This window comes from Punctularia strigosozonata (genome assembly GCF_000264995.1).
Source record: "Punctularia strigosozonata HHB-11173 SS5 unplaced genomic scaffold PUNSTscaffold_12, whole genome shotgun sequence".
NCBI classification, from domain to species: domain Eukaryota; kingdom Fungi; phylum Basidiomycota; class Agaricomycetes; order Corticiales; family Punctulariaceae; genus Punctularia; species Punctularia strigosozonata.
In genome coordinates, this window is record NW_006767444.1 from 559,413 (window position 1) to 577,948 (window position 18,536).

At 59.6% G+C, this 18,536-nt stretch overlaps 8 protein-coding genes across 8 annotated transcripts in view; 5 read left to right on the forward strand and 3 right to left on the reverse strand.

The window, feature by feature from the left end:
- Positions 1-158: 158 nt before the first annotated feature.
- Positions 159-1,983, forward strand: PUNSTDRAFT_73929 (FAD/NAD(P)-binding domain-containing protein; the record flags this gene model as incomplete). Its single annotated transcript, XM_007386935.1, has 2 exons — positions 159-192; positions 245-1,983. 2 exons carry the CDS (start codon positions 159-161, stop codon positions 1,981-1,983), a joined length of 1,773 nt encoding a protein of 590 aa, XP_007386997.1.
- A 1,296-nt stretch (positions 1,984-3,279) lies between these two features.
- PUNSTDRAFT_74072 (uncharacterized protein) lies at positions 3,280-3,965 on the reverse strand (the record flags this gene model as incomplete). The annotated part of the gene is made up of 2 exons (XM_007386936.1): positions 3,280-3,754; positions 3,817-3,965. 2 exons carry the CDS (start codon positions 3,963-3,965, stop codon positions 3,280-3,282), a joined length of 624 nt encoding a protein of 207 aa, XP_007386998.1.
- Positions 3,966-4,967: 1,002 nt separating this feature from the next.
- PUNSTDRAFT_54674 (uncharacterized protein) lies at positions 4,968-6,082 on the reverse strand (the record flags this gene model as incomplete). The annotated part of the gene is made up of 4 exons (XM_007386937.1): positions 5,948-6,082; positions 5,362-5,884; positions 5,191-5,306; positions 4,968-5,127 (listed from the first exon to the last, which is right to left on the reverse strand). A coding segment is annotated over exon 2 (301 nt), but the record flags the coding sequence as incomplete, so codon positions are not given.
- An 890-nt stretch (positions 6,083-6,972) lies between these two features.
- PUNSTDRAFT_115725 (tetrapyrrole biosynthesis uroporphyrinogen III synthase) lies at positions 6,973-8,024 on the forward strand (the record flags this gene model as incomplete). The annotated part of the gene is made up of 3 exons (XM_007386938.1): positions 6,973-7,249; positions 7,335-7,694; positions 7,759-8,024. 3 exons carry the CDS (start codon positions 6,973-6,975, stop codon positions 8,022-8,024), a joined length of 903 nt encoding a protein of 300 aa, XP_007387000.1.
- A 572-nt stretch (positions 8,025-8,596) lies between these two features.
- On the forward strand, positions 8,597-10,160 carry PUNSTDRAFT_137297 (uncharacterized protein; the record flags this gene model as incomplete). Its single annotated transcript, XM_007386939.1, has 6 exons — positions 8,597-8,717; positions 8,790-8,925; positions 9,003-9,109; positions 9,192-9,323; positions 9,416-9,753; positions 9,873-10,160. The coding sequence occupies 6 exons, from the start codon at positions 8,597-8,599 to the stop codon at positions 10,158-10,160; spliced, it is 1,122 nt and encodes a 373-aa protein (XP_007387001.1).
- Positions 10,161-10,541: 381 nt separating this feature from the next.
- On the forward strand, positions 10,542-13,448 carry PUNSTDRAFT_54678 (voltage-gated potassium channel). The gene is made up of 13 exons (XM_007386940.1): positions 10,542-10,745; positions 10,815-10,919; positions 10,999-11,073; positions 11,146-11,234; positions 11,337-11,427; positions 11,490-11,588; positions 11,650-11,773; positions 11,854-11,924; positions 12,000-12,206; positions 12,273-12,366; positions 12,432-12,604; positions 12,672-12,977; positions 13,117-13,448. The coding sequence occupies exons 1-13, from the start codon at positions 10,596-10,598 to the stop codon at positions 13,318-13,320; spliced, it is 1,788 nt and encodes a 595-aa protein (XP_007387002.1). The 5' UTR covers positions 10,542-10,595; the 3' UTR covers positions 13,321-13,448.
- Positions 13,449-14,386: 938 nt separating this feature from the next.
- PUNSTDRAFT_145726 (uncharacterized protein) lies at positions 14,387-15,735 on the reverse strand (the record flags this gene model as incomplete). Its single annotated transcript, XM_007386941.1, has 4 exons — positions 14,387-14,520; positions 14,584-15,105; positions 15,161-15,276; positions 15,339-15,735. The coding sequence occupies 3 exons, from the start codon at positions 15,733-15,735 to the stop codon at positions 15,052-15,054; spliced, it is 567 nt and encodes a 188-aa protein (XP_007387003.1). The 3' UTR covers positions 14,387-14,520; positions 14,584-15,051.
- Positions 15,736-17,880: 2,145 nt separating this feature from the next.
- The window catches only part of PUNSTDRAFT_74244 (uncharacterized protein), a gene marked incomplete at both ends in the record, with an annotated part of 1,769 nt that continues 1,113 nt past the window's right edge, over positions 17,881-18,536 (forward strand). Inside the window, one exon of the mRNA XM_007386942.1 lies at positions 17,881-18,122. Coding sequence (XP_007387004.1) covers positions 17,881-18,122 — 242 coding nt within the window. The remainder of the gene's footprint in view (positions 18,123-18,536) is intronic.

Sequence of the window (18,536 nt, forward strand, 5' to 3'; positions counted from 1 at the left end):
TGTAAGTAACGATCCGGACATTTCGGAATTTCGGAGCTCGGGGCACGCGATATGTCAAGAGCGGGTGGAATCGACCGACATGCTCTGGCGTGTCCCCTTCCACTCAGGGAGACAGACCTCCGCAACACCCGACCGAACGCTCTGAAAGCGCCGTCTAGATGGAAACATTTGACGTCGTAGTAGTCGGTGCAGGTGCGCCGTATGTCCCGTACACGACGGCAGAAGCTTTGCTAACAACAGCCAGGTTGGTATGGCCTCGCCGCCGCGAAGACCTACCTCCAGCTCCACCCGGAATGCGACCTCATCGTCCTCGATTCCTCTTCCAGCGTCGGTGGCGTCTGGGCTGCCGAGCGACTCTATCCGGGCCTGAAGTCGAACAACCTACTCGGCACGTACGAATTCAGCGGCTTCCCGATGGACCCCGACACGTTCGGCGTGCGCCCGGGCGAACACATACCTGGGAGGGTCATGCACCTTTACCTCACGCGCTTCGCGCAGCGTTTCGGCGTCTACGAGCGCATACGGTTCGGCACGAAGGTGTCGTCCGCGGTCCGCGAGGAGAACGGGGGCTGGGTCCTGACAGTCACACCGTCCAACGACGAGGCCGAGTTCCAGATGCTAGCTCGCAAGCTCATCGTCGCGACCGGCCTCACGTCCGAACCACACCTTCCCTCTTTTCCGGGCGCGAACGTTTACCGGGGACTCCTCTTCCATTCGCGCGACTTCAAGCTGCACGCGTCTACCCTCTCGGACAGCGACAATCGCCCGTCGTCCGTCACCGTGATCGGTGGGAGCAAGTCCGCGTGGGACGTCGCGTATGCCTACGCGACCGCCGATCCCCCGATCCCGGTCGACCTCGTCATCCGCGCGTCCGGCCGTGGCCCGACGTGGATGTCGCCCGCGTACGTCACGCCCTTCAAGCTATGGCTAGAGAAGCTCGTGCACACCCGCCTCCTCACGCTCTTCTCGCCCTGCCCGTGGGGGGACGAGGACGGCTACGTGCGCACCCGCCGGTTCCTCCACGGGACGTGGCTCGGGCGCAAGATCGTCGACGCCTTCTGGGCCGTGCTCTCCCACGACGTGCTGAGCCTGGTGGGCTACGACCGGCACCCGGAGACGGCCAAGCTGAAGCCGTGGACGTCGGCGTTTTGGACCGGCAACGGCCTGGGCGTCCTCAACTTCGAAAGGGACTTTCTGCAGCTCGTGCGCGGCGGCGCGGTACGCGTCCACGTCGCCGACGTCGACCGCCTGTCGGAACGCGCGGTTCGCCTCGCGAACGGCGAGGCGTTGGAGGCGGACGTCGTCTGCTGCGCTACCGGGTGGAAGGCGCACCCGCCCATCCGTTTCTCCGGCCCCGGGGGAAGCTCTGCCGCCTTGGGCCTCCCCTTCTCCTGTGCCCCGGACGCGCGTATCGCTAGGCACCTGACGAAGCTGACGACTGACGCGGATCAGGAGATCTTAGCGCGCTTTCCTCGATTACGGCACCAACCGCACTTCGAGTACCCCGGGGCGAACCGAACGCCGGCGCTCGAGCCGCCGGACGGACTCGAGATCTCCTTTCAGCCCCGCCTCTACAGGTTCCTCGTCCCGCCCTCCTCGCTTCGCGAGGGCGTACGTCGCGATATCGCGTTCCCCGGCATGGTCTACACCATATCCACCGCGCTGACGGCGCAAGCGCAGGCCCTGTGGATCGCCGCTTACTTCCACGGTCGACTCGTACCCTCTCGCCTGCCTGCAGACGAGACGGAGGCGGAGAAACGGGCGCTCGTATGGAACCGCTTCGGGAGGTGGCGGTATGTGGCCGGGTACGGAGGACGCGTGCCGGATATGGTGTTCGACGCCGTGAGCTACGTCGATGCGTTGCTAGTGGACCTTGGGATAGGCAGGAGGAGCGAGGGGCTGCTCGGTCGGATGGAGCCGGGGTGTATGAAGGGGCTGGTGGGCAGCTGGGGGTTCAAGGTTTCAAGAGAGGAGAGCGACTAGGCGCGAATGAGGGTGACGCGTTCGGACATAAACCTCTGCTGCCGTCATGTATCCCTGCGAGTTGGCGCTCCCGCCGTGCGGCTTGACGTCAGACAATAGAAAGGCAGGAGATTATTCTTATATTGCATTTGGACAGGTCAAGTGGGAGAGAACATATGCCAGTCAAGGGAGTGGAAACAAGCCAGGGAATACATGATGGACGACGTACACGGGGCGGTGTCGCGTATGCTATGACGATCAGCATACTTCGCCAGAAAGCTGTCGTACAGGCCGGCAGAGGCTTATTTCGTGGTGTCCGTCGTTGTAGGAGGTATGCTTACCCTCGGGAGACCGGACAGAGGGCTCTTCATACTCGTATGTTGCTCGTCTCAAGTTTTCTCGTCCGCGTCGAAATCGTGGTCCTCGGCGGACCAATATGCCCTGTTGAAGATGTATCAGCCCACGAAACCCATGGCTAGTCTTTCGCTGAAACTCACGGCGGCAAGTCCATCGTAAGAACCGCTTCGCTGAAGGGAGGAGGGGGTTGCTGTGTCTCCACGTCCAGGTCATGCACCACGGCTGGAACCGGCGGATCTGAGGGAGCAGGCGTGCTGATCACCGGCGCGCTTGGCTGTTGCCCGGACGTGCTCGCTCCTCCCGTGTTGTGCGACGGAGGCAGCGATCCCGAAACGATGTTGATGGCGATGTCGCGCTTGACGTCGTTGCCGATGCCTGGAAACGGTACACAGAGGTGAAGCTTGTACTGCAGGATAGACGAGGCGTGAGTGCCGGTCTCGAGCGTGAATCACGTCCGCCACTGACCGACGTCCCGAGCATCTTGGTCTGGAAAGCCGGCGGACACGTGAACACCATGTTCGTCGCAAAGTGCGAGGCGCGTCTGCAGATCCGCTTTTCGACCGTCTCCTTGCTCATTCCCAAGAATCCGCTTCTCTTTTCCTCGGTGACGGTCGTCCAAGTCGGATCGTCCTGCCAGGAGCGGAGGTTTTCCCGAGGAGAGGGGCGGATGGAGGGTGCTCTGGACCCAAAGCCGCCTAGATCAGCGACGTGGTCTTTCATGCTATCCGACACGGTGCTGAAGATTCCGCTGGCTGCGATCCTCGTGAGGCGGTCCAATCTGAGGGTGATCGGGCCAGGGACGGTCGGTGGCGCGGGGAAGAGGGGTTCTCCGGGCGCTCCGTCGGCGGGTATTTCGGACGGCTTCAGTGGTCTGGTCTTAGTGACGATGTCCAGCTGGACGGGTATCGGGGTGCCGATGGGGAACGCGGGTATATCGGGAACGCGAAACTGAGCCCCTCGTCAGAATGTCCGGCGATGGACGGGCGAGGTCAGTGAGAAAACACGCACGACGACCTTCACGTGCGAGTAGTCTGCCCAGATCCCCGTTCGAATGGCAGCGTCGGACACGTACGTCTTCCACGGCATATGGGGGCTCCAGCCGCCAGCCAGGTCGTTACGGAGCGTCACATGTTCCGGTATGCCCGCAGGTACCACCGCGATCATCGCCCGCACCCGACGATTGGACTGGAACATGCCCGGACGCGTCGCTACGACCTCGAGAAAGTAGGTGACCACCCCTTGCTTTCTCGACGATTTGGCGTGGAACGACGGAGGAAGATCGGCCGGGAGCCGGTATTTGAATGGCACCGTGAGGATATGGGTGCCGGGTGGAGGGAACGCTTTACCGCGCTGCCAGAGTGGAATATCGATGCGTATCAAGGGGACATTTGAGCGATATGTGGTGGTCGTTTTGCCGTTCGAACGCTTGATCTTACTATCAACGGGATATATATGAGTAGAGGACGAGGGAGGATCATGCACCCAGGGGAAACTCACGTCTGTAACGAACCTCTGATTCTGACCCTGACATGGTCGATTTCATCCTGCTGCGCCTCCTTGACGTTGATGTCCACGGACCCCAGGAGCAATTCTCCTGCAAATCGAGTACGTTTAGGGAAGTTGAGTTGAATAGGGCCGGAGTTCATGGCGAACAGCGTAGAGTATCAAGGCGTCTCGTGAGCACCGTCCAGATAAGTACGCAAACAGGCGCCTGAAAACTGCGGTCACCGCTGACTGCGATGCCAAGTAGTTCCGGTCGGCGTCGGTGATGAATATTTGATGATGATGGCAGACACGGGCGGCAGGATTACTCGCACAACATTAGTGTGCATCGTTAGGTGCGAGACCTTTGACCCCCTGATACGATATCAGAAAGCAGCTGTGGCAGCATGAAAGCGTGACGAAAGTCTGTTCACGTAGACGAGCGGAAAGGCTGGTCCGCGGCGCGGGGATGCGCCTCATCCTCTCCTTCCGCGTCCACATCCACCTCGTCCCGTCGCCGCGCGCGGTCAGCGTCCCGCGTCGGGACGAGGTGTATATCCGCCCTTTCCTCTCTTCCGCCCTCCAGATGTATAAAAACCCAGTGTTCTGCTCGTAGTGATCTTCAGCATTCTAGTCCCAACCATCGTCGTCTCCCAATCCTATACGCACATCCCAATTCTACACGCATATTCCCATCCTACACGCACATCCCAATCTACCACCCATCTACCACCCATCTCCTTACTACACGCACCTCCCGATCCACCCCTCATCTAACCACCCATCCCCTTCCTACACGCACACCCCTATCTACCACCCATCCCCTTCCTACACACACCTCCCTATCTACTACCTATCTCCTTCCTACCCGCACTCCCCATACTACCACTCACCTATAATCTAGAATGATCTCCGACTACCCTACCGACATGCTCCGCCAGTACACCGTCTTCTATTCCAACTACATCGTCCTCCGATGGAATCAAGACGCTCTCCCTCTCGACGTTCGAACCGCCCTTCGCCTCGAGGCCACCGCCCTCCGCCGGGTCATCGCTCTCATGGAGGACACCATCGACGGCGACGCCGAAGACCTCGAGGAAGCCGAATGGCGATTCAACCAACTCCGCGACGTCCACCGTCTCCAAGGCATCGACGTCCTCGAGCTGCGCAGGGAGAAGGAGGCGCTCGCCCGTCAAGCAGAGGCGCGGCGGGCCCACACGCGCGCTCCTGAGCTCTCCGCTTTCAGGCTCAGGATGCCGACGTTCCCGAAGCTTTCATCGTCCACACGGAGGCTTCGGGGAATGGCGATGAAACTCCGGGGTACCAGTACGTCCGCTCTTGCCCTACGATCTCCCTCGCACGCGGGGCTAACGGGGGGTCTCCACGCAGGGAAGACCCTAGGACCTGATGAGGCTACCGTCCTTGCCCAGCTGCAGGCCCTCATCGGTACCGGGGCTCGCTTGGACCCTTGGCAGATCGCGGAAGCCTATGCGGCAAGATACGGGGTACGTCCGCTCGCGTCACCAGCCCGTCTTTGCGCGTGCTGACCGGACTCTGCAGGGCGAGTACTATACTTTCGTCTTTCAAGCCCTGGCGAAGGCCGGCTTCGACTGAGGTCGGCTTCGCGAGGCCTCGGGCACGCCGCCCGATGGTTTCTGGGACTGGAGCGCGAGTCCCACAGGCATAGTGCACCTCTACGGGCCTGAAGGGGTCGACGTCGTCGGCGGCGTCGGCCCTGGAGGAGGTGACACGACCCCCGATCTTCCTAACGCCGACGGGAAAGCACGGAAGGCGACGCCGGATGTTGGAGCCCGAATCTCGCTCGCTCGAGGGGCCTCGCACGACGACCGGCGCGGCGGACGCAGACGGGGGAGGGCGCCGGGGATGCTCTCGGGCGTCGTCGTGCGTTTCTCGCCAGATGGTCCCTGGCCACGGGCGGGGATTCTCTCGAGGGCGAAGACGAGGGACGGAGTTGGTGTTCGGGTTGCCTGGGTCGAGAGCGGGACGCCGCGATCGCCCGGACGCTCGTTCAGCAACGCATCTTGGCCGAGTCGGTGCGCCGGCATGCAGTACGGGACAATCGGTATGTTTTCTTGTTTCGACTCGATGTTACCAACCCTCGCTCATTCGAATTCTTTTCTTGCAGGTCGAGTTCGGGACGCCGCTCGATGGGATGTCCGTGCGACTGCGCAACTTGAAGATAACCCGAAAAAAAATCAGAAAATATCAAAATCGAAAAAAGAGGCTGGCTGGATTCGGATTCGGATTGGGGATAGTGGCGTAGATAGCTTGTAATTAGACGTAGATAGGCGGCCGTGGCACGGACATTGGTTTACCCACTGACCCTTCTGACGCTTTTTCGGTTCTTAGCTTTCAGCTGCCCTCATCTGGTCCCCTGGTCGCTGGTCCCCTGGTCCCCTGGTCGCTGGTCCCCTGGTCGCTGGTCTTCAAGTTCAAGGTCTCCCAGAATAGGATCGCCAGCCGCCGCTGGCGATCCGGCAGCCGGCCTCTTCGTGGCCTGGGGGATTAGTACCCTTCGGGGGAAGCCAACGGCTGTTTTGGGACCCTCGCTTTTTTCGGATCTCTCTCTCCGTCTTGGCATCCAGGTGAGCACTCATATTTTCTCTTCTCACTTTCTCGCTGACGATCCTGCGTTACAGATAGCCCGGATCTTTGCCCTTCGTCTGGAAATATCAGGTGCGACGAATCGGTGCACTTTTGCTGTTTTCCGGACGCTAACGTGTGATTCCCGAATCGTAGGAACGACCTGCAACCGCGGCCCATCTTGTGCGCTGCTCCCCTCCGCGGGGCCCTGGGAAACGCGCCTCGTGGTCCCCGTTCGCCATGTCCATCCTTGGAGCGATCGAATCGGTACGTTCTTCGAACTCGTTGATCTCACGCCGAGCGGAATCCGTTTATCAGCATCTCGGACACGCCCTGCTCTTGTACAATATTGCACTTGTGTATCGTGAATTTGCCTCTGAAAGTCCTGTCACCTTTGGGCTGTGGTACATGATAACTATCTACTGTGCGACAGTACCGTCGAAATATAGCAAGTCACACGGGCCTGTACTGGGTCTTGTCGCTCTCTCCCCACGATAATGTGCTTCTTCGTCCATGACTCTGACATCCTCTCGCTCTGGCGCGGCGCGCCTTACGAGGTAGCGAAGCATGAAAGGACGTGTCCTCCTACTACGAGCGCCTGCGAGCGATAGCGACGATCGATACGAACTATGTCTGCGCGACAAGGGCTACGACCCGGTGTGCATCCCGGTTCTCGAGACCGTGTTATCGAACGGAGACGAACTCGCCGATGCGGTCGAAGGCGGGCCTAACGGGAAAGAGTACGCCGGAGTGGTCATCACGAGCGCCAGGGCTTGCGAAGCGTGGAAGCGGTCCGTCCGCCGGGTACTGGAGCGACGGGAGGTGGGCGGTGGTGGTGGTGGTGGTGAGCCGTGCCTGCCCTTTTTTCTTGCCCTCCGTTTCCGCTCGGCAGGGGCGGGGGAGAGACTGAAGCGCGCCACGCGAAACAGTGACCTGGACGTCTACCCCCTTCTACGTGGTCGGCGAAGCGACGAAAGCCGCGCTGTTGGACGTCGACGAAGACGTCCGCACGCGCGGTCGAGACTTGCTTCCGGAGGACGTCCGCGGGGCGCGGCAAGCGGGCACCGCCGAAACGCTCGCCCGCTTCGTCCTCGACGATATCGGCGGCGCGAGCGACGGGCCACGGAACCGGCGGCTGCTCTACCTGACCGGGGACAAAAACCGGGACGTGCTGCCGAAGATCTTGGCCGAGGGCGGCTTGCAACTGGACTCGCTTCAAGTGTACGGGACTCGCGGATCGTCGACGTTCCCGGCCGATCTGGATAGTGTCCTCGCCTCTAGCGACCCAGGTGCGTAGCGCCCGCGCTCTGGATATACCCCGTAGGCGTAGCTCATTACACTTCTGTGCAGCAGACTCCCGGCCTTGGTGGATCGTGTTCTTCGCGCCCTCGTCCGCAGGATACACCTTCCCCTTCCTCCAGCAACATTTCGCCTTCGACGACGCCCCGACGCCTACGCTTGGACAGGCGCCAAGACGAGCTTTAGCTGCCGCGATTGGCCCTACGACCACCGCGTTTCTCAAGGATCATCTACGTCTCTCTGTGGCGGTGGAATCGCCGAAGCCGACCGCGGAGGATCTGGCAGCTGCGATCGCTGCATACGATGAAGCAGTTCAATGACATGTTACTTGAGCGCTTTGCGCTGAGATTTCAGATCCTAACGGGTACATAGATTAAGTACGGTTGACGTTGATGAGGACGCCAGTCCAAATTCGGCGAGCCCAAACTCGCTCGCGTGGCGTCATCGTCCCATTTTCTCACCACCCAACTTGTTCTCGCCCTTGACACGAGTCTACTGCTTTGCTACTGCTACGTACAACAATTGTCAACGAAAGCCGCCCCATAGAATGACCGGTGTAAAAAATATCTCCGCGCGCCCTGGGGGTCGGAACCAAAACGAGTGCGGTGCTGCAAACCCGGGGCTAGCTCGCGCCGGATTGCTGTCTGCCTGCCCATCCGCCAGCCGTCTGTTAGCCTTCCGTTTGCCTTTTACGGGGCCTACGTCCGGATGGGCGGTCGACACGCGTCCTGGAATGGAACGTTGCCCGACAGTATCCGATGGGGGCCCTTTTTATTAAACTATCCCTTTGTCTGTCGGACGGCCCTGTGTTCGTATTTCTCTCGCCGTCTTTGTCCCCGCCCCGGACATCCACCCCGCAAGTGAAGGAAAAAGAGCGGGTGCGGGTGGGACGATGTTGGACACGACCGCGGTGGCTGCACTGGCTGCCATGAACGGGACGGACGCGACGAGCGCGTACGCGTCCGCCGTCGCGAGCGCGGTGCGCAACGTCCAGATGGTCCGCTATTCTGAGCGTGCGTGATCTCTCTCTCGCCTTTTCCTTCTCCCTGACGTCTGGAGATCTTGCAAACGGCGCCCCTGCTTAGTCGCGTCGAGCGCCATCATCGTGTTCGATTTTGTCCTCACGTTCGGGGAGGAGGTCGACCTCGTCTGGACCGGCGCGTGGTCGCTCGGCAAGGCGCTCTTCTTCGCGAACCGGTACTACACGCTCTGCACCGTCGCGTGCGTCTCCCCGCTGCTTCCCTCTCTTTTGCCCTTTTCTCCGTCCTGATCGTGAGCCGCCCGGCGGTGTCCCACAGGTTCAACAACTACATCCTCTTCTCGGACGCGCTCTCGCCCGGCCTCTGTGCCGTCTGGCTGCACTGGCAAGGCTGGACAGGCCTCATCGCGGTCATGCTCGCCGAGAGTGCGTACACTTGGCTTCCTGCTCGATCACGCCCGTCTCCGTTTCGGGGTAGAAGCTCACGACACACACGCGCTTGCCACAGTGATCCTCCTCCTCCGCCTGTACGCGCTCTACCACCTCGACAAGCGCGTGCTCGGGCTCATGCTCGCCGCCTTCGCGCTCGCGACGGCGGCGAGCGCGACCATCATGGGCGCCGTCCTCTCCCGCGCCACCGGTACGTTACCTCCGACTTGCATTTCCCCGTTCTTCGAAATCCGTGATTTTCTCAACGAAAAGACGCGCGTGTGTGTGTTCATTTTTTCCCAGCGATCGTGGTGACGCTCCCTACGACGCCACGCGCGATGCAGACGTGCGCGCCGGCGGGCGTGTCCCCGCGCTTTTACACGTTCTGGATCCCGATCATCGTCTTCGAGGCCCTGCTCTGCGTCCTCGCGCTCGGGCGGGGGTTGCACGCGTACCACGTCGCGCACCCGCCGCTTCCTCCTCCCCTTGGCGCGAAGGCGGAGGCGGGGGCGGGGGGGAGGTCGCGGTGGTGGGAGAGCGGGACGAAGCTCGTGGACGTGCTGGTGCGGGACAGCGTGGTGTACTTTGTGGTCATGTTCGCGACGTACCTCACGAACGCCATGGTCTGGTTCCTCGGCTCGGTGCGTCTTCCCTCTTCCCCCCCCTCTTTCCGTACTCGCGCTGTGGCTGATGCGCGCGCGTGTGTGTGCCTCTTTTTGTTTTCGGTCCCTGTTTTTTCTTTTCTTTTTCCCCCTACAAGGAATCGGCCCTCGAGGTCCCGATCGGGTTCAGCGTCGCGTTCGCGTCCGTGCTCGGCAACCGGCTGTGCCTCTCCGTGCGGAGCCTCATCGCGGGGCCGGGCGCGGACGTCGTGGTGTGCTCCGGCGCCGTCGAGGCGGTCGGGTCCACGTGGTCGGAGGAGGGCGACTCGGGCATCGCGTTTGCGGAGTGCGAGGTGCGCGAGGGGGAGGGGGGGGAGGAGACATGGAAGATATCGTTGACGGAGGTGGAGATGCGGCGGTTGAGGGTGCTGAGAGCCAGTCCTTGAAGGGTAGGACGAAAAAAAAACGCAGGAAAGAGGACGGCTTGGCGCACGGCCCGACAATGTATATCACCGACTTTCTCGATGTTTGTCCTTTCCGTATTTTTGATATCGTTGTTGTTGTTGTAGAGTACGTTGTTTTCTTCCCGCCATCCGCTCATTCCATTTGTAGGTTATTTGTCGAGCGCCAGAGCGCGCGTTCTTGTATCGTAACAACATCGTGTAGAGCCTCTCGGATACCCTCATCCTCAGCCATATGTTTGTGTTACTGAACGCTTTTGGTCCCCGACGTCATCTTGCCTAATCGGGACTTCCCTCGCCATCGGGTCCTCGGCAAGCCGGCATGCCTCCCGCACCCGCTCGACCATCCCTATCCTCCTGGGCTCCCTGGACCGTCTGCGATGCTGCTCTAGTCCTCCGCGGGCTACCAACACATATTCGATGATCCTCGAAACGACCACCTCCCGCCTCCGCAGCTTCGTCCGCGCCGCCGACTGGCGCAGGCGAGTCCACAGCCTCGCGGTCGTCGCGCCCGTGCTCGCCGCCGTGCTCGCGCCGCTCTCGGTCTTGCTCGATATCCCGGCCCTGTCCGTGAGGCTTCGTTTGTTTTTTCCGCTATCGTGGAAGCGCAGCTGACGACGACGGGCGGGTCGTGCGCAGGAGCGGTGGTATAGGAGGGATGGGAAGACTATCGCGGATCCGCCTGCGTCGCTCACGCTCTCGGCGGTCGGGCTCGCGTTCAACGTTATCGCCAACGCGCTTCTCGTGCGTCTCTCTCCCGGTGTGGAATTAAAGAGAGAGAAGGAGGGCGATGCTGAACTGAGATATCGGGCGTGGACCTTAGATCGTACGGTTCTCGTTGACGGCGCGGGCATCGCGATTCGCGACCAGGCTCAGCGTCCCATTTTGGGGGCTGAAGGTACGCGCGTGTCTCTGCTATCCTCTTAACTTGCGCGCATATCAAACTGAGAAAGGTTCCCGTCGACGCCAGGTCGCCACTTCGTTCGCGAATCTCATCACGTTCGGCCTCCTCACCCGGAACCAGCCCACTTTCTCGTACTACGAAGGGTTCTGGTGTGCGTGCGTATTCTCCGTTTTCACGCTCCATTCCTGCTCTTCGACCAACCCCCCCCCCCCCCCCCCCCCCCCGGGACCTTGGTTCGCTAAAGTGTGCGCGGATAGAGTGGTGTCCTGCATATTGTCCGGAGTCATCCTCCTCCTGTTGTTCCTCCACTGGTGGTCCGAGCTCGGCGACAAGCGGCACGGCCGTCCGGTCAGTTTCCCTCCTTTACTCGCTTTTCTTCGCGAGCACGGGCGCTGATAAATAACTTGCAGATCAACCATAAGATCCACGTCTCGGGGCGCCACTACATGCTCCACAGCACGTACTTCATCACGCTCATCGCGATCGGCGCTCTCGTCTTTTCCCGCATCGTGAGCTCTTGTTCTCGCCTGCTGTCGTTCCCCGTCCGACTCACGATACCCGACGACGTAGGAGCACTGGACGTATCTCGAGGGCATCTACTTCACCATCGTATGCTTCCTCACCGTCGGCTTTGGCGACTTCTTGCCGACGACTGCAGCCGCGCGCGTGCTGCTCTTCCCCTTCGCACTCTTGGGTCAGCATTCCGACTATCAAGTCACCCACCGTCACGTCGGATCCACTCACGCTCAAGCGCGTTTTTTTTTGGTTCTGCAGGCATTGCCTCCCTCGCCTCGATCATCGAGATGCTCATCCGCTTCTTCGCTTCCAGAAGCGAGCAACGCAAGGTACGCGTCGTTCCACCTACCATAATACTAGAACCTCCTCCCCCGCCCTGATCGCACCCATCCGCCCGCACACAGGCGAAACTCCGCGCCCACTTCGAAGCGCTTCGCGAACGGCGGCTCGCGCAAGAGGGCGCCGGAGACGATCTCGCGCGCGAGGTCGCGTTCCTCGAGCGGCTACACCACCTGCAGGACACGGCCGACCAGGCGACGGAGGTCGCGCTCAGCTTTGGCGGATTCGTCGTGTTCTGGCTCGTTGGCGGCGCCATCTTCTGGGCGATCGAGGTGCGGAAAAAAACTGTATATCGATCCGTATTCCGACGCCCGCGCGCTGACGCGAGGTGATCGTAGGGCTGGCCGTACGGCACGAGCCTGTACTTTTGCTACCTCTTCTTCCTCACCATCGGGTTCGGAGACGTCGTGCCCGTGACACCGGGCGGACGCGGTCAGCCTCTCTCATCGTCCGCTTTATCCCTCGTCGCGCTGACGAGTCATACGCCGCGCTCGCAGTGGTGTTCATCGTCTACTCTCTCATCGCCGTGCCGATCATGGCCTCCTTCGCGGTGCAGACGATGACGTCCATCCTCACCCGCTTCTCAAGCTACCGGCTCGACAAGCAGCTCGCGGCGCTCATCGCCGTCGAAGACGCCGAGGCGGCGAGCGTGCGGGACGCGCCGATCGTCGTGCGTTAATCACTTCTCCTCCTCTCTCTCTCCTTGCATCTGACCAGACGGGGGACCGACGGAAAAGAGCCACGCGGAGTTCGTCAGGCGGTTCGACAGGCTGTGGGAGATGCGCCGGCGCGACGCGAGCGACCCCGGATCCGACGCGTCTTCGCCCGACCCTTCACGGCGCGGCGCGTCACCCGACTCGCGGCAGGCCGAGGGGGAAGACGAGGCGCCGGACGTCCCCGCGGACAAGCTCGAGCTCGCGGACAAGATGGTTGAGCTCGCGGTCGAGCTCGAGGCGCACGCGCGCCGGCTGCTGATCGCGTATCTTCCGCACGGGAGTCGCATGCAGACCTTGCTGAAGGCGGATCGCAACATACAGATCAGGGTGCGTGGTTTTTTTTCCCCTCCCTTTTCTCTCTCTCTCTCTCTTTCCTCTGGCTCGCGCGACTCTTTCTCTTTTTCTCTTCTGTCTGATTGTCGGGCGGGGTTTTTTTGGGGTTTGACGTCCCGTGTGTTTTTTGTAGGAGTCGCGCCCGACGTTGGACGAGGAGAAGGTGTTATCACCCCCGCCGCCGGCCGAGGAGCTGCGCGACGAGACGGCGATGGAAGAGGTCCGGCGGTACCGCGAGTGCTTCGCGGCGCTGCTCGTCGCGGGCAGTCGGCTGCGCGGGCTAGAGGGCGAGGAGAAGTACGCGTTTGAGCGAAGACGGGCGTCGAGCTTCAGCTAGTGCGGGGGGAGCGCACGACGACATTCTATATATTTTTGGTCCGCACATCATGTACTTCTATAGACTCGCATCGGGATCGCAAAGCTGGAGGGCTTGATATTCCGCATTGGCGCAAGTGACGAAGAAGCACGAAATCACCTTTGAGTACTCATTCGTTAGATCTATACCGGGATGGGCATTTGACCATGTTTCCCTGCACAAGGAGCTTGGCACTCGTACAATGCGCCTTCGGCGTCCCACAAGCGTGGACGCCGGGCATCTTGCAGTCCCGTATGACTTACAAGGGTACTTACTTGCACCTTTACCGTGTCGTTGCGCTTCGCTATCACGATACCAGGCCACCGCGACTAAGTAGTGAAATACTGTTTCATGATACGCGATAGTATACAAGACCGGGACGCTTTCGAAACACCACTCATGGTCGCACCGGGCACATTGGCGACTGTGGTGATTACGGTGAATACATGAACACGAAATAACGTACCGAACGATTGTTCAAGGACCGCCGGCAGAACACGAGCTTGAGGTAGCGCATTGCGCAAGGGACAGACTGAAGTGTCCTATGCGCGATAATTCGTTCCTGTAGAATTGCAATCATACGTCAGCTGCAGGAAAAGGCATGGGAATACCGATCACTCGCCTGACATCTCGGATGCATGAGCACAAAGATCATGGTGTATCTGCAACGTAAGATCGTCAGCGAGAAAGTAAGAAGAGAAAATATGAGTGCTCACCTGTATGCTAGGACGGATAGAGAGATCCGGAAGACGCGAGGGTCCAAAAACAGCCGTTGGCTTCCCCCGAAGGGTACTAATCCCCCAGGCCACGAAGAGGCCGGCTGCCGGATTGCCAGCCGCCGCTGGCGATCCTATTCTGGGAGACCTTGAACTTGAAAACCAGCGACCAGGGGACCAGCGACCAGGGGACCAGCGACCAGGGGACCAGCGACCAGGGGACCAGATGAGGGCAGCTGAAAGCTAAGATCCGAAAAAGCGTCAGAAGGGTCAGCGAGTAAACCAATGTCCGTGCCACGACCATCTATCTACGTCTATCTACAAGCTATCTACGCCACTATCCCCAATCCGAATCCGAATCCAGCCAGCCTCTTTTTTCGGTTTTGATATTTTCTGATTTTTTTCGGGTTATCTTCAAGTTGCGCAGTCGCACGGACATCCCATCGAGCGGCGTCCCGAACTCGACCTGCAAGAAAAGCATTCGAATGAGCGAGGGTTCGTAACATCGAGTCGAAACAAGAAAACATACCGATTGTCCCGTACTGCATGCCGGCGCACCGACTCGGCCAAGATGCGTTACTGAACGAGCGTCCGGGCGATCGCGGCGTCCCACTCTCGACCCAGGCAACCCGAACACCAACTCCGTCCCTCGTCTTCGCCCTCGAGACAAACCCCGCCCGTGGCCAGGGAGCATCTGGCAAGAAACGCACGACGACGCCCAAGAGCATCCCCGGCGCCCTCCCCGTCCGCGTCCGCCGCGCCGGTCGTCGTGCGAGGCCCCTCGAGCGAGCGAGATTCGGGCTCCAACATCCGGCGTCGCCTTCCGTGCTTTCCCGTCGGCGTTAGGAAGATCGGGGGTCGTGTCACCTCCTCCAGGGCCGACGCCGCCGACGACGTCGACCCCTTCAGGCACGTAGAGGTGCACTATGCCTGTGGGACTCGCGCTCCAGTCCCAGAAACCATCGGGCGGCGTGCCCGAGGCCTCGCGAAGCCGACCTCAGTCGAAGCCGGCCTCCGCCAGGGCTTGAAAGACGAACATATAGTACTCGCCCTGCAGAGTCCGGTCAGTACGCGCAAAGACGGGCTGGTGACGCGAGCGGACGTACCCCGTATCTTGCCGCATAGGCTTCCGCGATCTGCCAAGGGTCCAAGCGAGCCCCGGTACCGATGAGGGCCTGCAGCTGGGCAAGGACGGTAGCCTCATCAGGTCCTAGGGTCTTCCCTGCGTGGAGACCTCCGTTAGCCCCGCGTGCGAGGGAGATCGTAGGGCAAGAGCAAACGTACTGGTACCCCGGAGTTTCATCGCCATTCCCCGAAGCCTCCGTGTGGACGATGAAAGCTTCGGGAACGTCGGCATCCTGAGCCTGAAAGCGGAGAGCTCAGGAGCGCGCGTGTGGGCCCGCCGCGTCTCTGCTTGACGGGCGAGCGCCTCCTTCTCCCTGCGCAGTTCGAGGACGTCGATGCCTTGGAGACGGTGGATGTCGCGGAGTTGGTTGAATCGGCATTCGGCTTCCTCGAGGTCTTCGGCGTCGCCGTCGATGGTGTCCTCCATGAGAGCGATGACCCGGCGGAGGGCGGTGGCCTCGAGGCGAAGAGCGGTTCGAACGTCGAGAGGAAGAGCGTCTTGATTCCATCGGAGGACGATGTAGTTGGAATAGAAGACGGTGTACTGGCGGAGCATGTCGGTAGGGTAGTCGGAGATCGTTCTAGATTATAGGTGAGTGGTAGTATGGGGAGTGCGGGTGGGAAGGAGATAGGTAGTAGATAGGGAGGTGCGTGTAGGAAGGGGATGGGTGGTAGATAGGGGTGTGCGTGTAGGAAGGGGATGGGTGGTTAGATGAGTGGTGGATTGGGAGGTGCGTGTAGTAAGGAGATGGGTGTTAGATGGGAGGTAGATTGGGATGTGCGTGTAGAATTGGGATGTGCGTATAGGATTGGGAGACGACGATGGTTGGGACTAGAATGCTGAAGATCAGTACGAGCAGAACACTGGGTTTTTATACATCTGGAGGGCGGAAGAGAGGAAAGGGCGGATATACACCTCGTCCCGACGCGGGACGCTGACCGCGCGCGGCGACGGGACGAGGTGGATGTGGACGCGGAAGGAGAGGATGAGGCGCGTCCCCGCGCCGCGGACCAGCCTTTCCGCTCGTCTACGTGAACAGACTTTCGTCACGTTTTCATCCTGCCACAGCTGTCTTCTGATATCGTATTGAGGGGGTCAAAGGTCTCGCACCTAACGATACACACTAATGTTGTGCGAGTAATCGTGCCGCTCGTGTCTGCCATTATCATGAAATATTCATCAGTGACGAACTTTTAGGCACCTGTTTGGGTACTTATCTAGGCGGCACTCGCAAGCCGTCTCGATACTCTCCAACGTCCTCAAACGCATCAACTGCCTTTCGCCTATATCACTATTGATGCCTCCGGTCCCGAAGACGCTGCAAGCTTACGCATTTCTGGCTTGTGTTTGTGCTTCCGCAGCCTGCATAGCGACTCTGAGCTGGCGTCCGTCTCCCAGTCATCAAAGAACAAGCTCTCTAGTGTGCAGCCAGACTCAAGATGCCCTTCTCAATCTCGTTCAACCACACTGAGAAGTTCTTGCCCCGTGTACGCTTCACCGTCCTCAAACACACCATCGCTTTTCTGCCGATGCATGCTTTCTGTCGAGCTGCTGAGCTCCTGCTCCCCTAGACCTCACCGAGGACGCATAGTTTATGTCCTACACGGCGAAGTTGTTGGTGTCTTCACATGTGGGCTGACTCCAGCATAACGACGATAGCGGATGATCTACAAGCAAGCGCTGCACCAAGCTTTTCTAACAATCCGAAGTCAACGCTCATTTGCCTTGCATGGTAATGAGACGGTTTCAACCCGTGCGGGCCTGCTACCTCGATCTAGTCATAAGCACCGCGGACTACGATAAGCTCGGACCCTCGATTTGACTTCAATCCATTGAAATAGATATGACTACCGATCGGTCGCGATCAATATCTCCGAGAAACCTAAATCCACAAACACCGCATTGATCGCACAACCATGGGCGCGGCGCTATCCTCAAATACCGGGCACATCAAGCAATCGTCGTGGTAAGGACAAAGCCCCGCGAATGGCGCCCTATGACTCTGTCAATACGTCGATACATGGTGACACTCTTCATGTTTCCATTGGAATATCCTTTTACTTACCATCGATTGACTAGGTTCTACCCATGACACGCCCTACATGCACGGGAGCTCGTCGACCTTGACCGATTCCTCGCCTTCCTCCGCGGAGCGTGTTTGCGAATGCGCTTTTGGCACGAATCCTCTCTATTTCGCACTCAGGCAGCTGTGTATTAACTCGGAATTTGACAGCACCCAGTTTTGAACGCAACGAAGCGTCGCGCCTCCTCGAGCGCTACATCCAGGAGAGCGACCTTGAAGCGGCACAAAAGTGCATAGAAATCTACCAGGATGTTCTCTGTGGAGGAGAACGACTAGTGTCACATCCTATGAAGCGGCACCATGTACTCATTGAGCTAGCGAATACGCTGCAAGAACGGTATACCCACCTCAGCCAGCAGACCGATCTTGATTCTGCAGTAAAATATGGCTCGGAGGCCTACACCAGTTGCCAGGCGGCAGGTTTACTCTGTCCAACAGTGCTAGTGCTATATGCCGGTATCCTCAACATTAACACTCGAGCGAGCAGTAAATGCGATGACAGGACGCTCGCCCAATCACTGTGTCAAACAGCCATTCATCTGTGCGCCCGTACCTCTGGGCATACGCTCACCCCCTCCGCACTTCTTGTGCTTTCAAGGATATACGTTCGACGGCACATGGAAAGCGGGGTTTCGGAACAAATCCACGAGGCAGTGAATCTTGCACGGCAAGCGTTACTGGAAAACAGAAGCAGCGACAAGCAGCGGTACTTGCGGTGTCTCGCGATCTCCCTCCGTTTGCGGCACGAATCCTTGGGCGATCGACAGGATCTCGACGAAGCTATCGCTACTGTAGCGGAAGCATTACAGATTTGCCCTCCTACGCACATTCACAGAGGTTCTTTGCTGCTTAGACAAATGTCTTCGCTCCGGACGAAATTCGAGCTTTCTGGGGCTACCGAGGATTACGAACATGCGCTCGCCATAGGCCGGCACGCGTTAGAGGAAGATTGCATTCGGGGAAACGACAGGGCCGATATTTTGGGAACGATCGCCATCATGCTCCGTCTCCGAGCATCCATGGTCGAGTCTTCAGACTCCGGACGCATGCTTGATGAATCTGTCCAGCTCAGCCGAGAATCCTTTCGATGCGCACTTCCCCACGGCAATCCTCGCCGCTATGCGAGCAATAGGCTGATATACGCTTTGCGCGGAAGGTTTGTGCGAAACGGCGACCCGCGCGATCTTGAAGAGGCGATTGTAATAGGGCATCAGGTCATGGAAACGATTCCACGGGAAGATATCGGTCGACACGCAACGGCCGGTATGGTGGC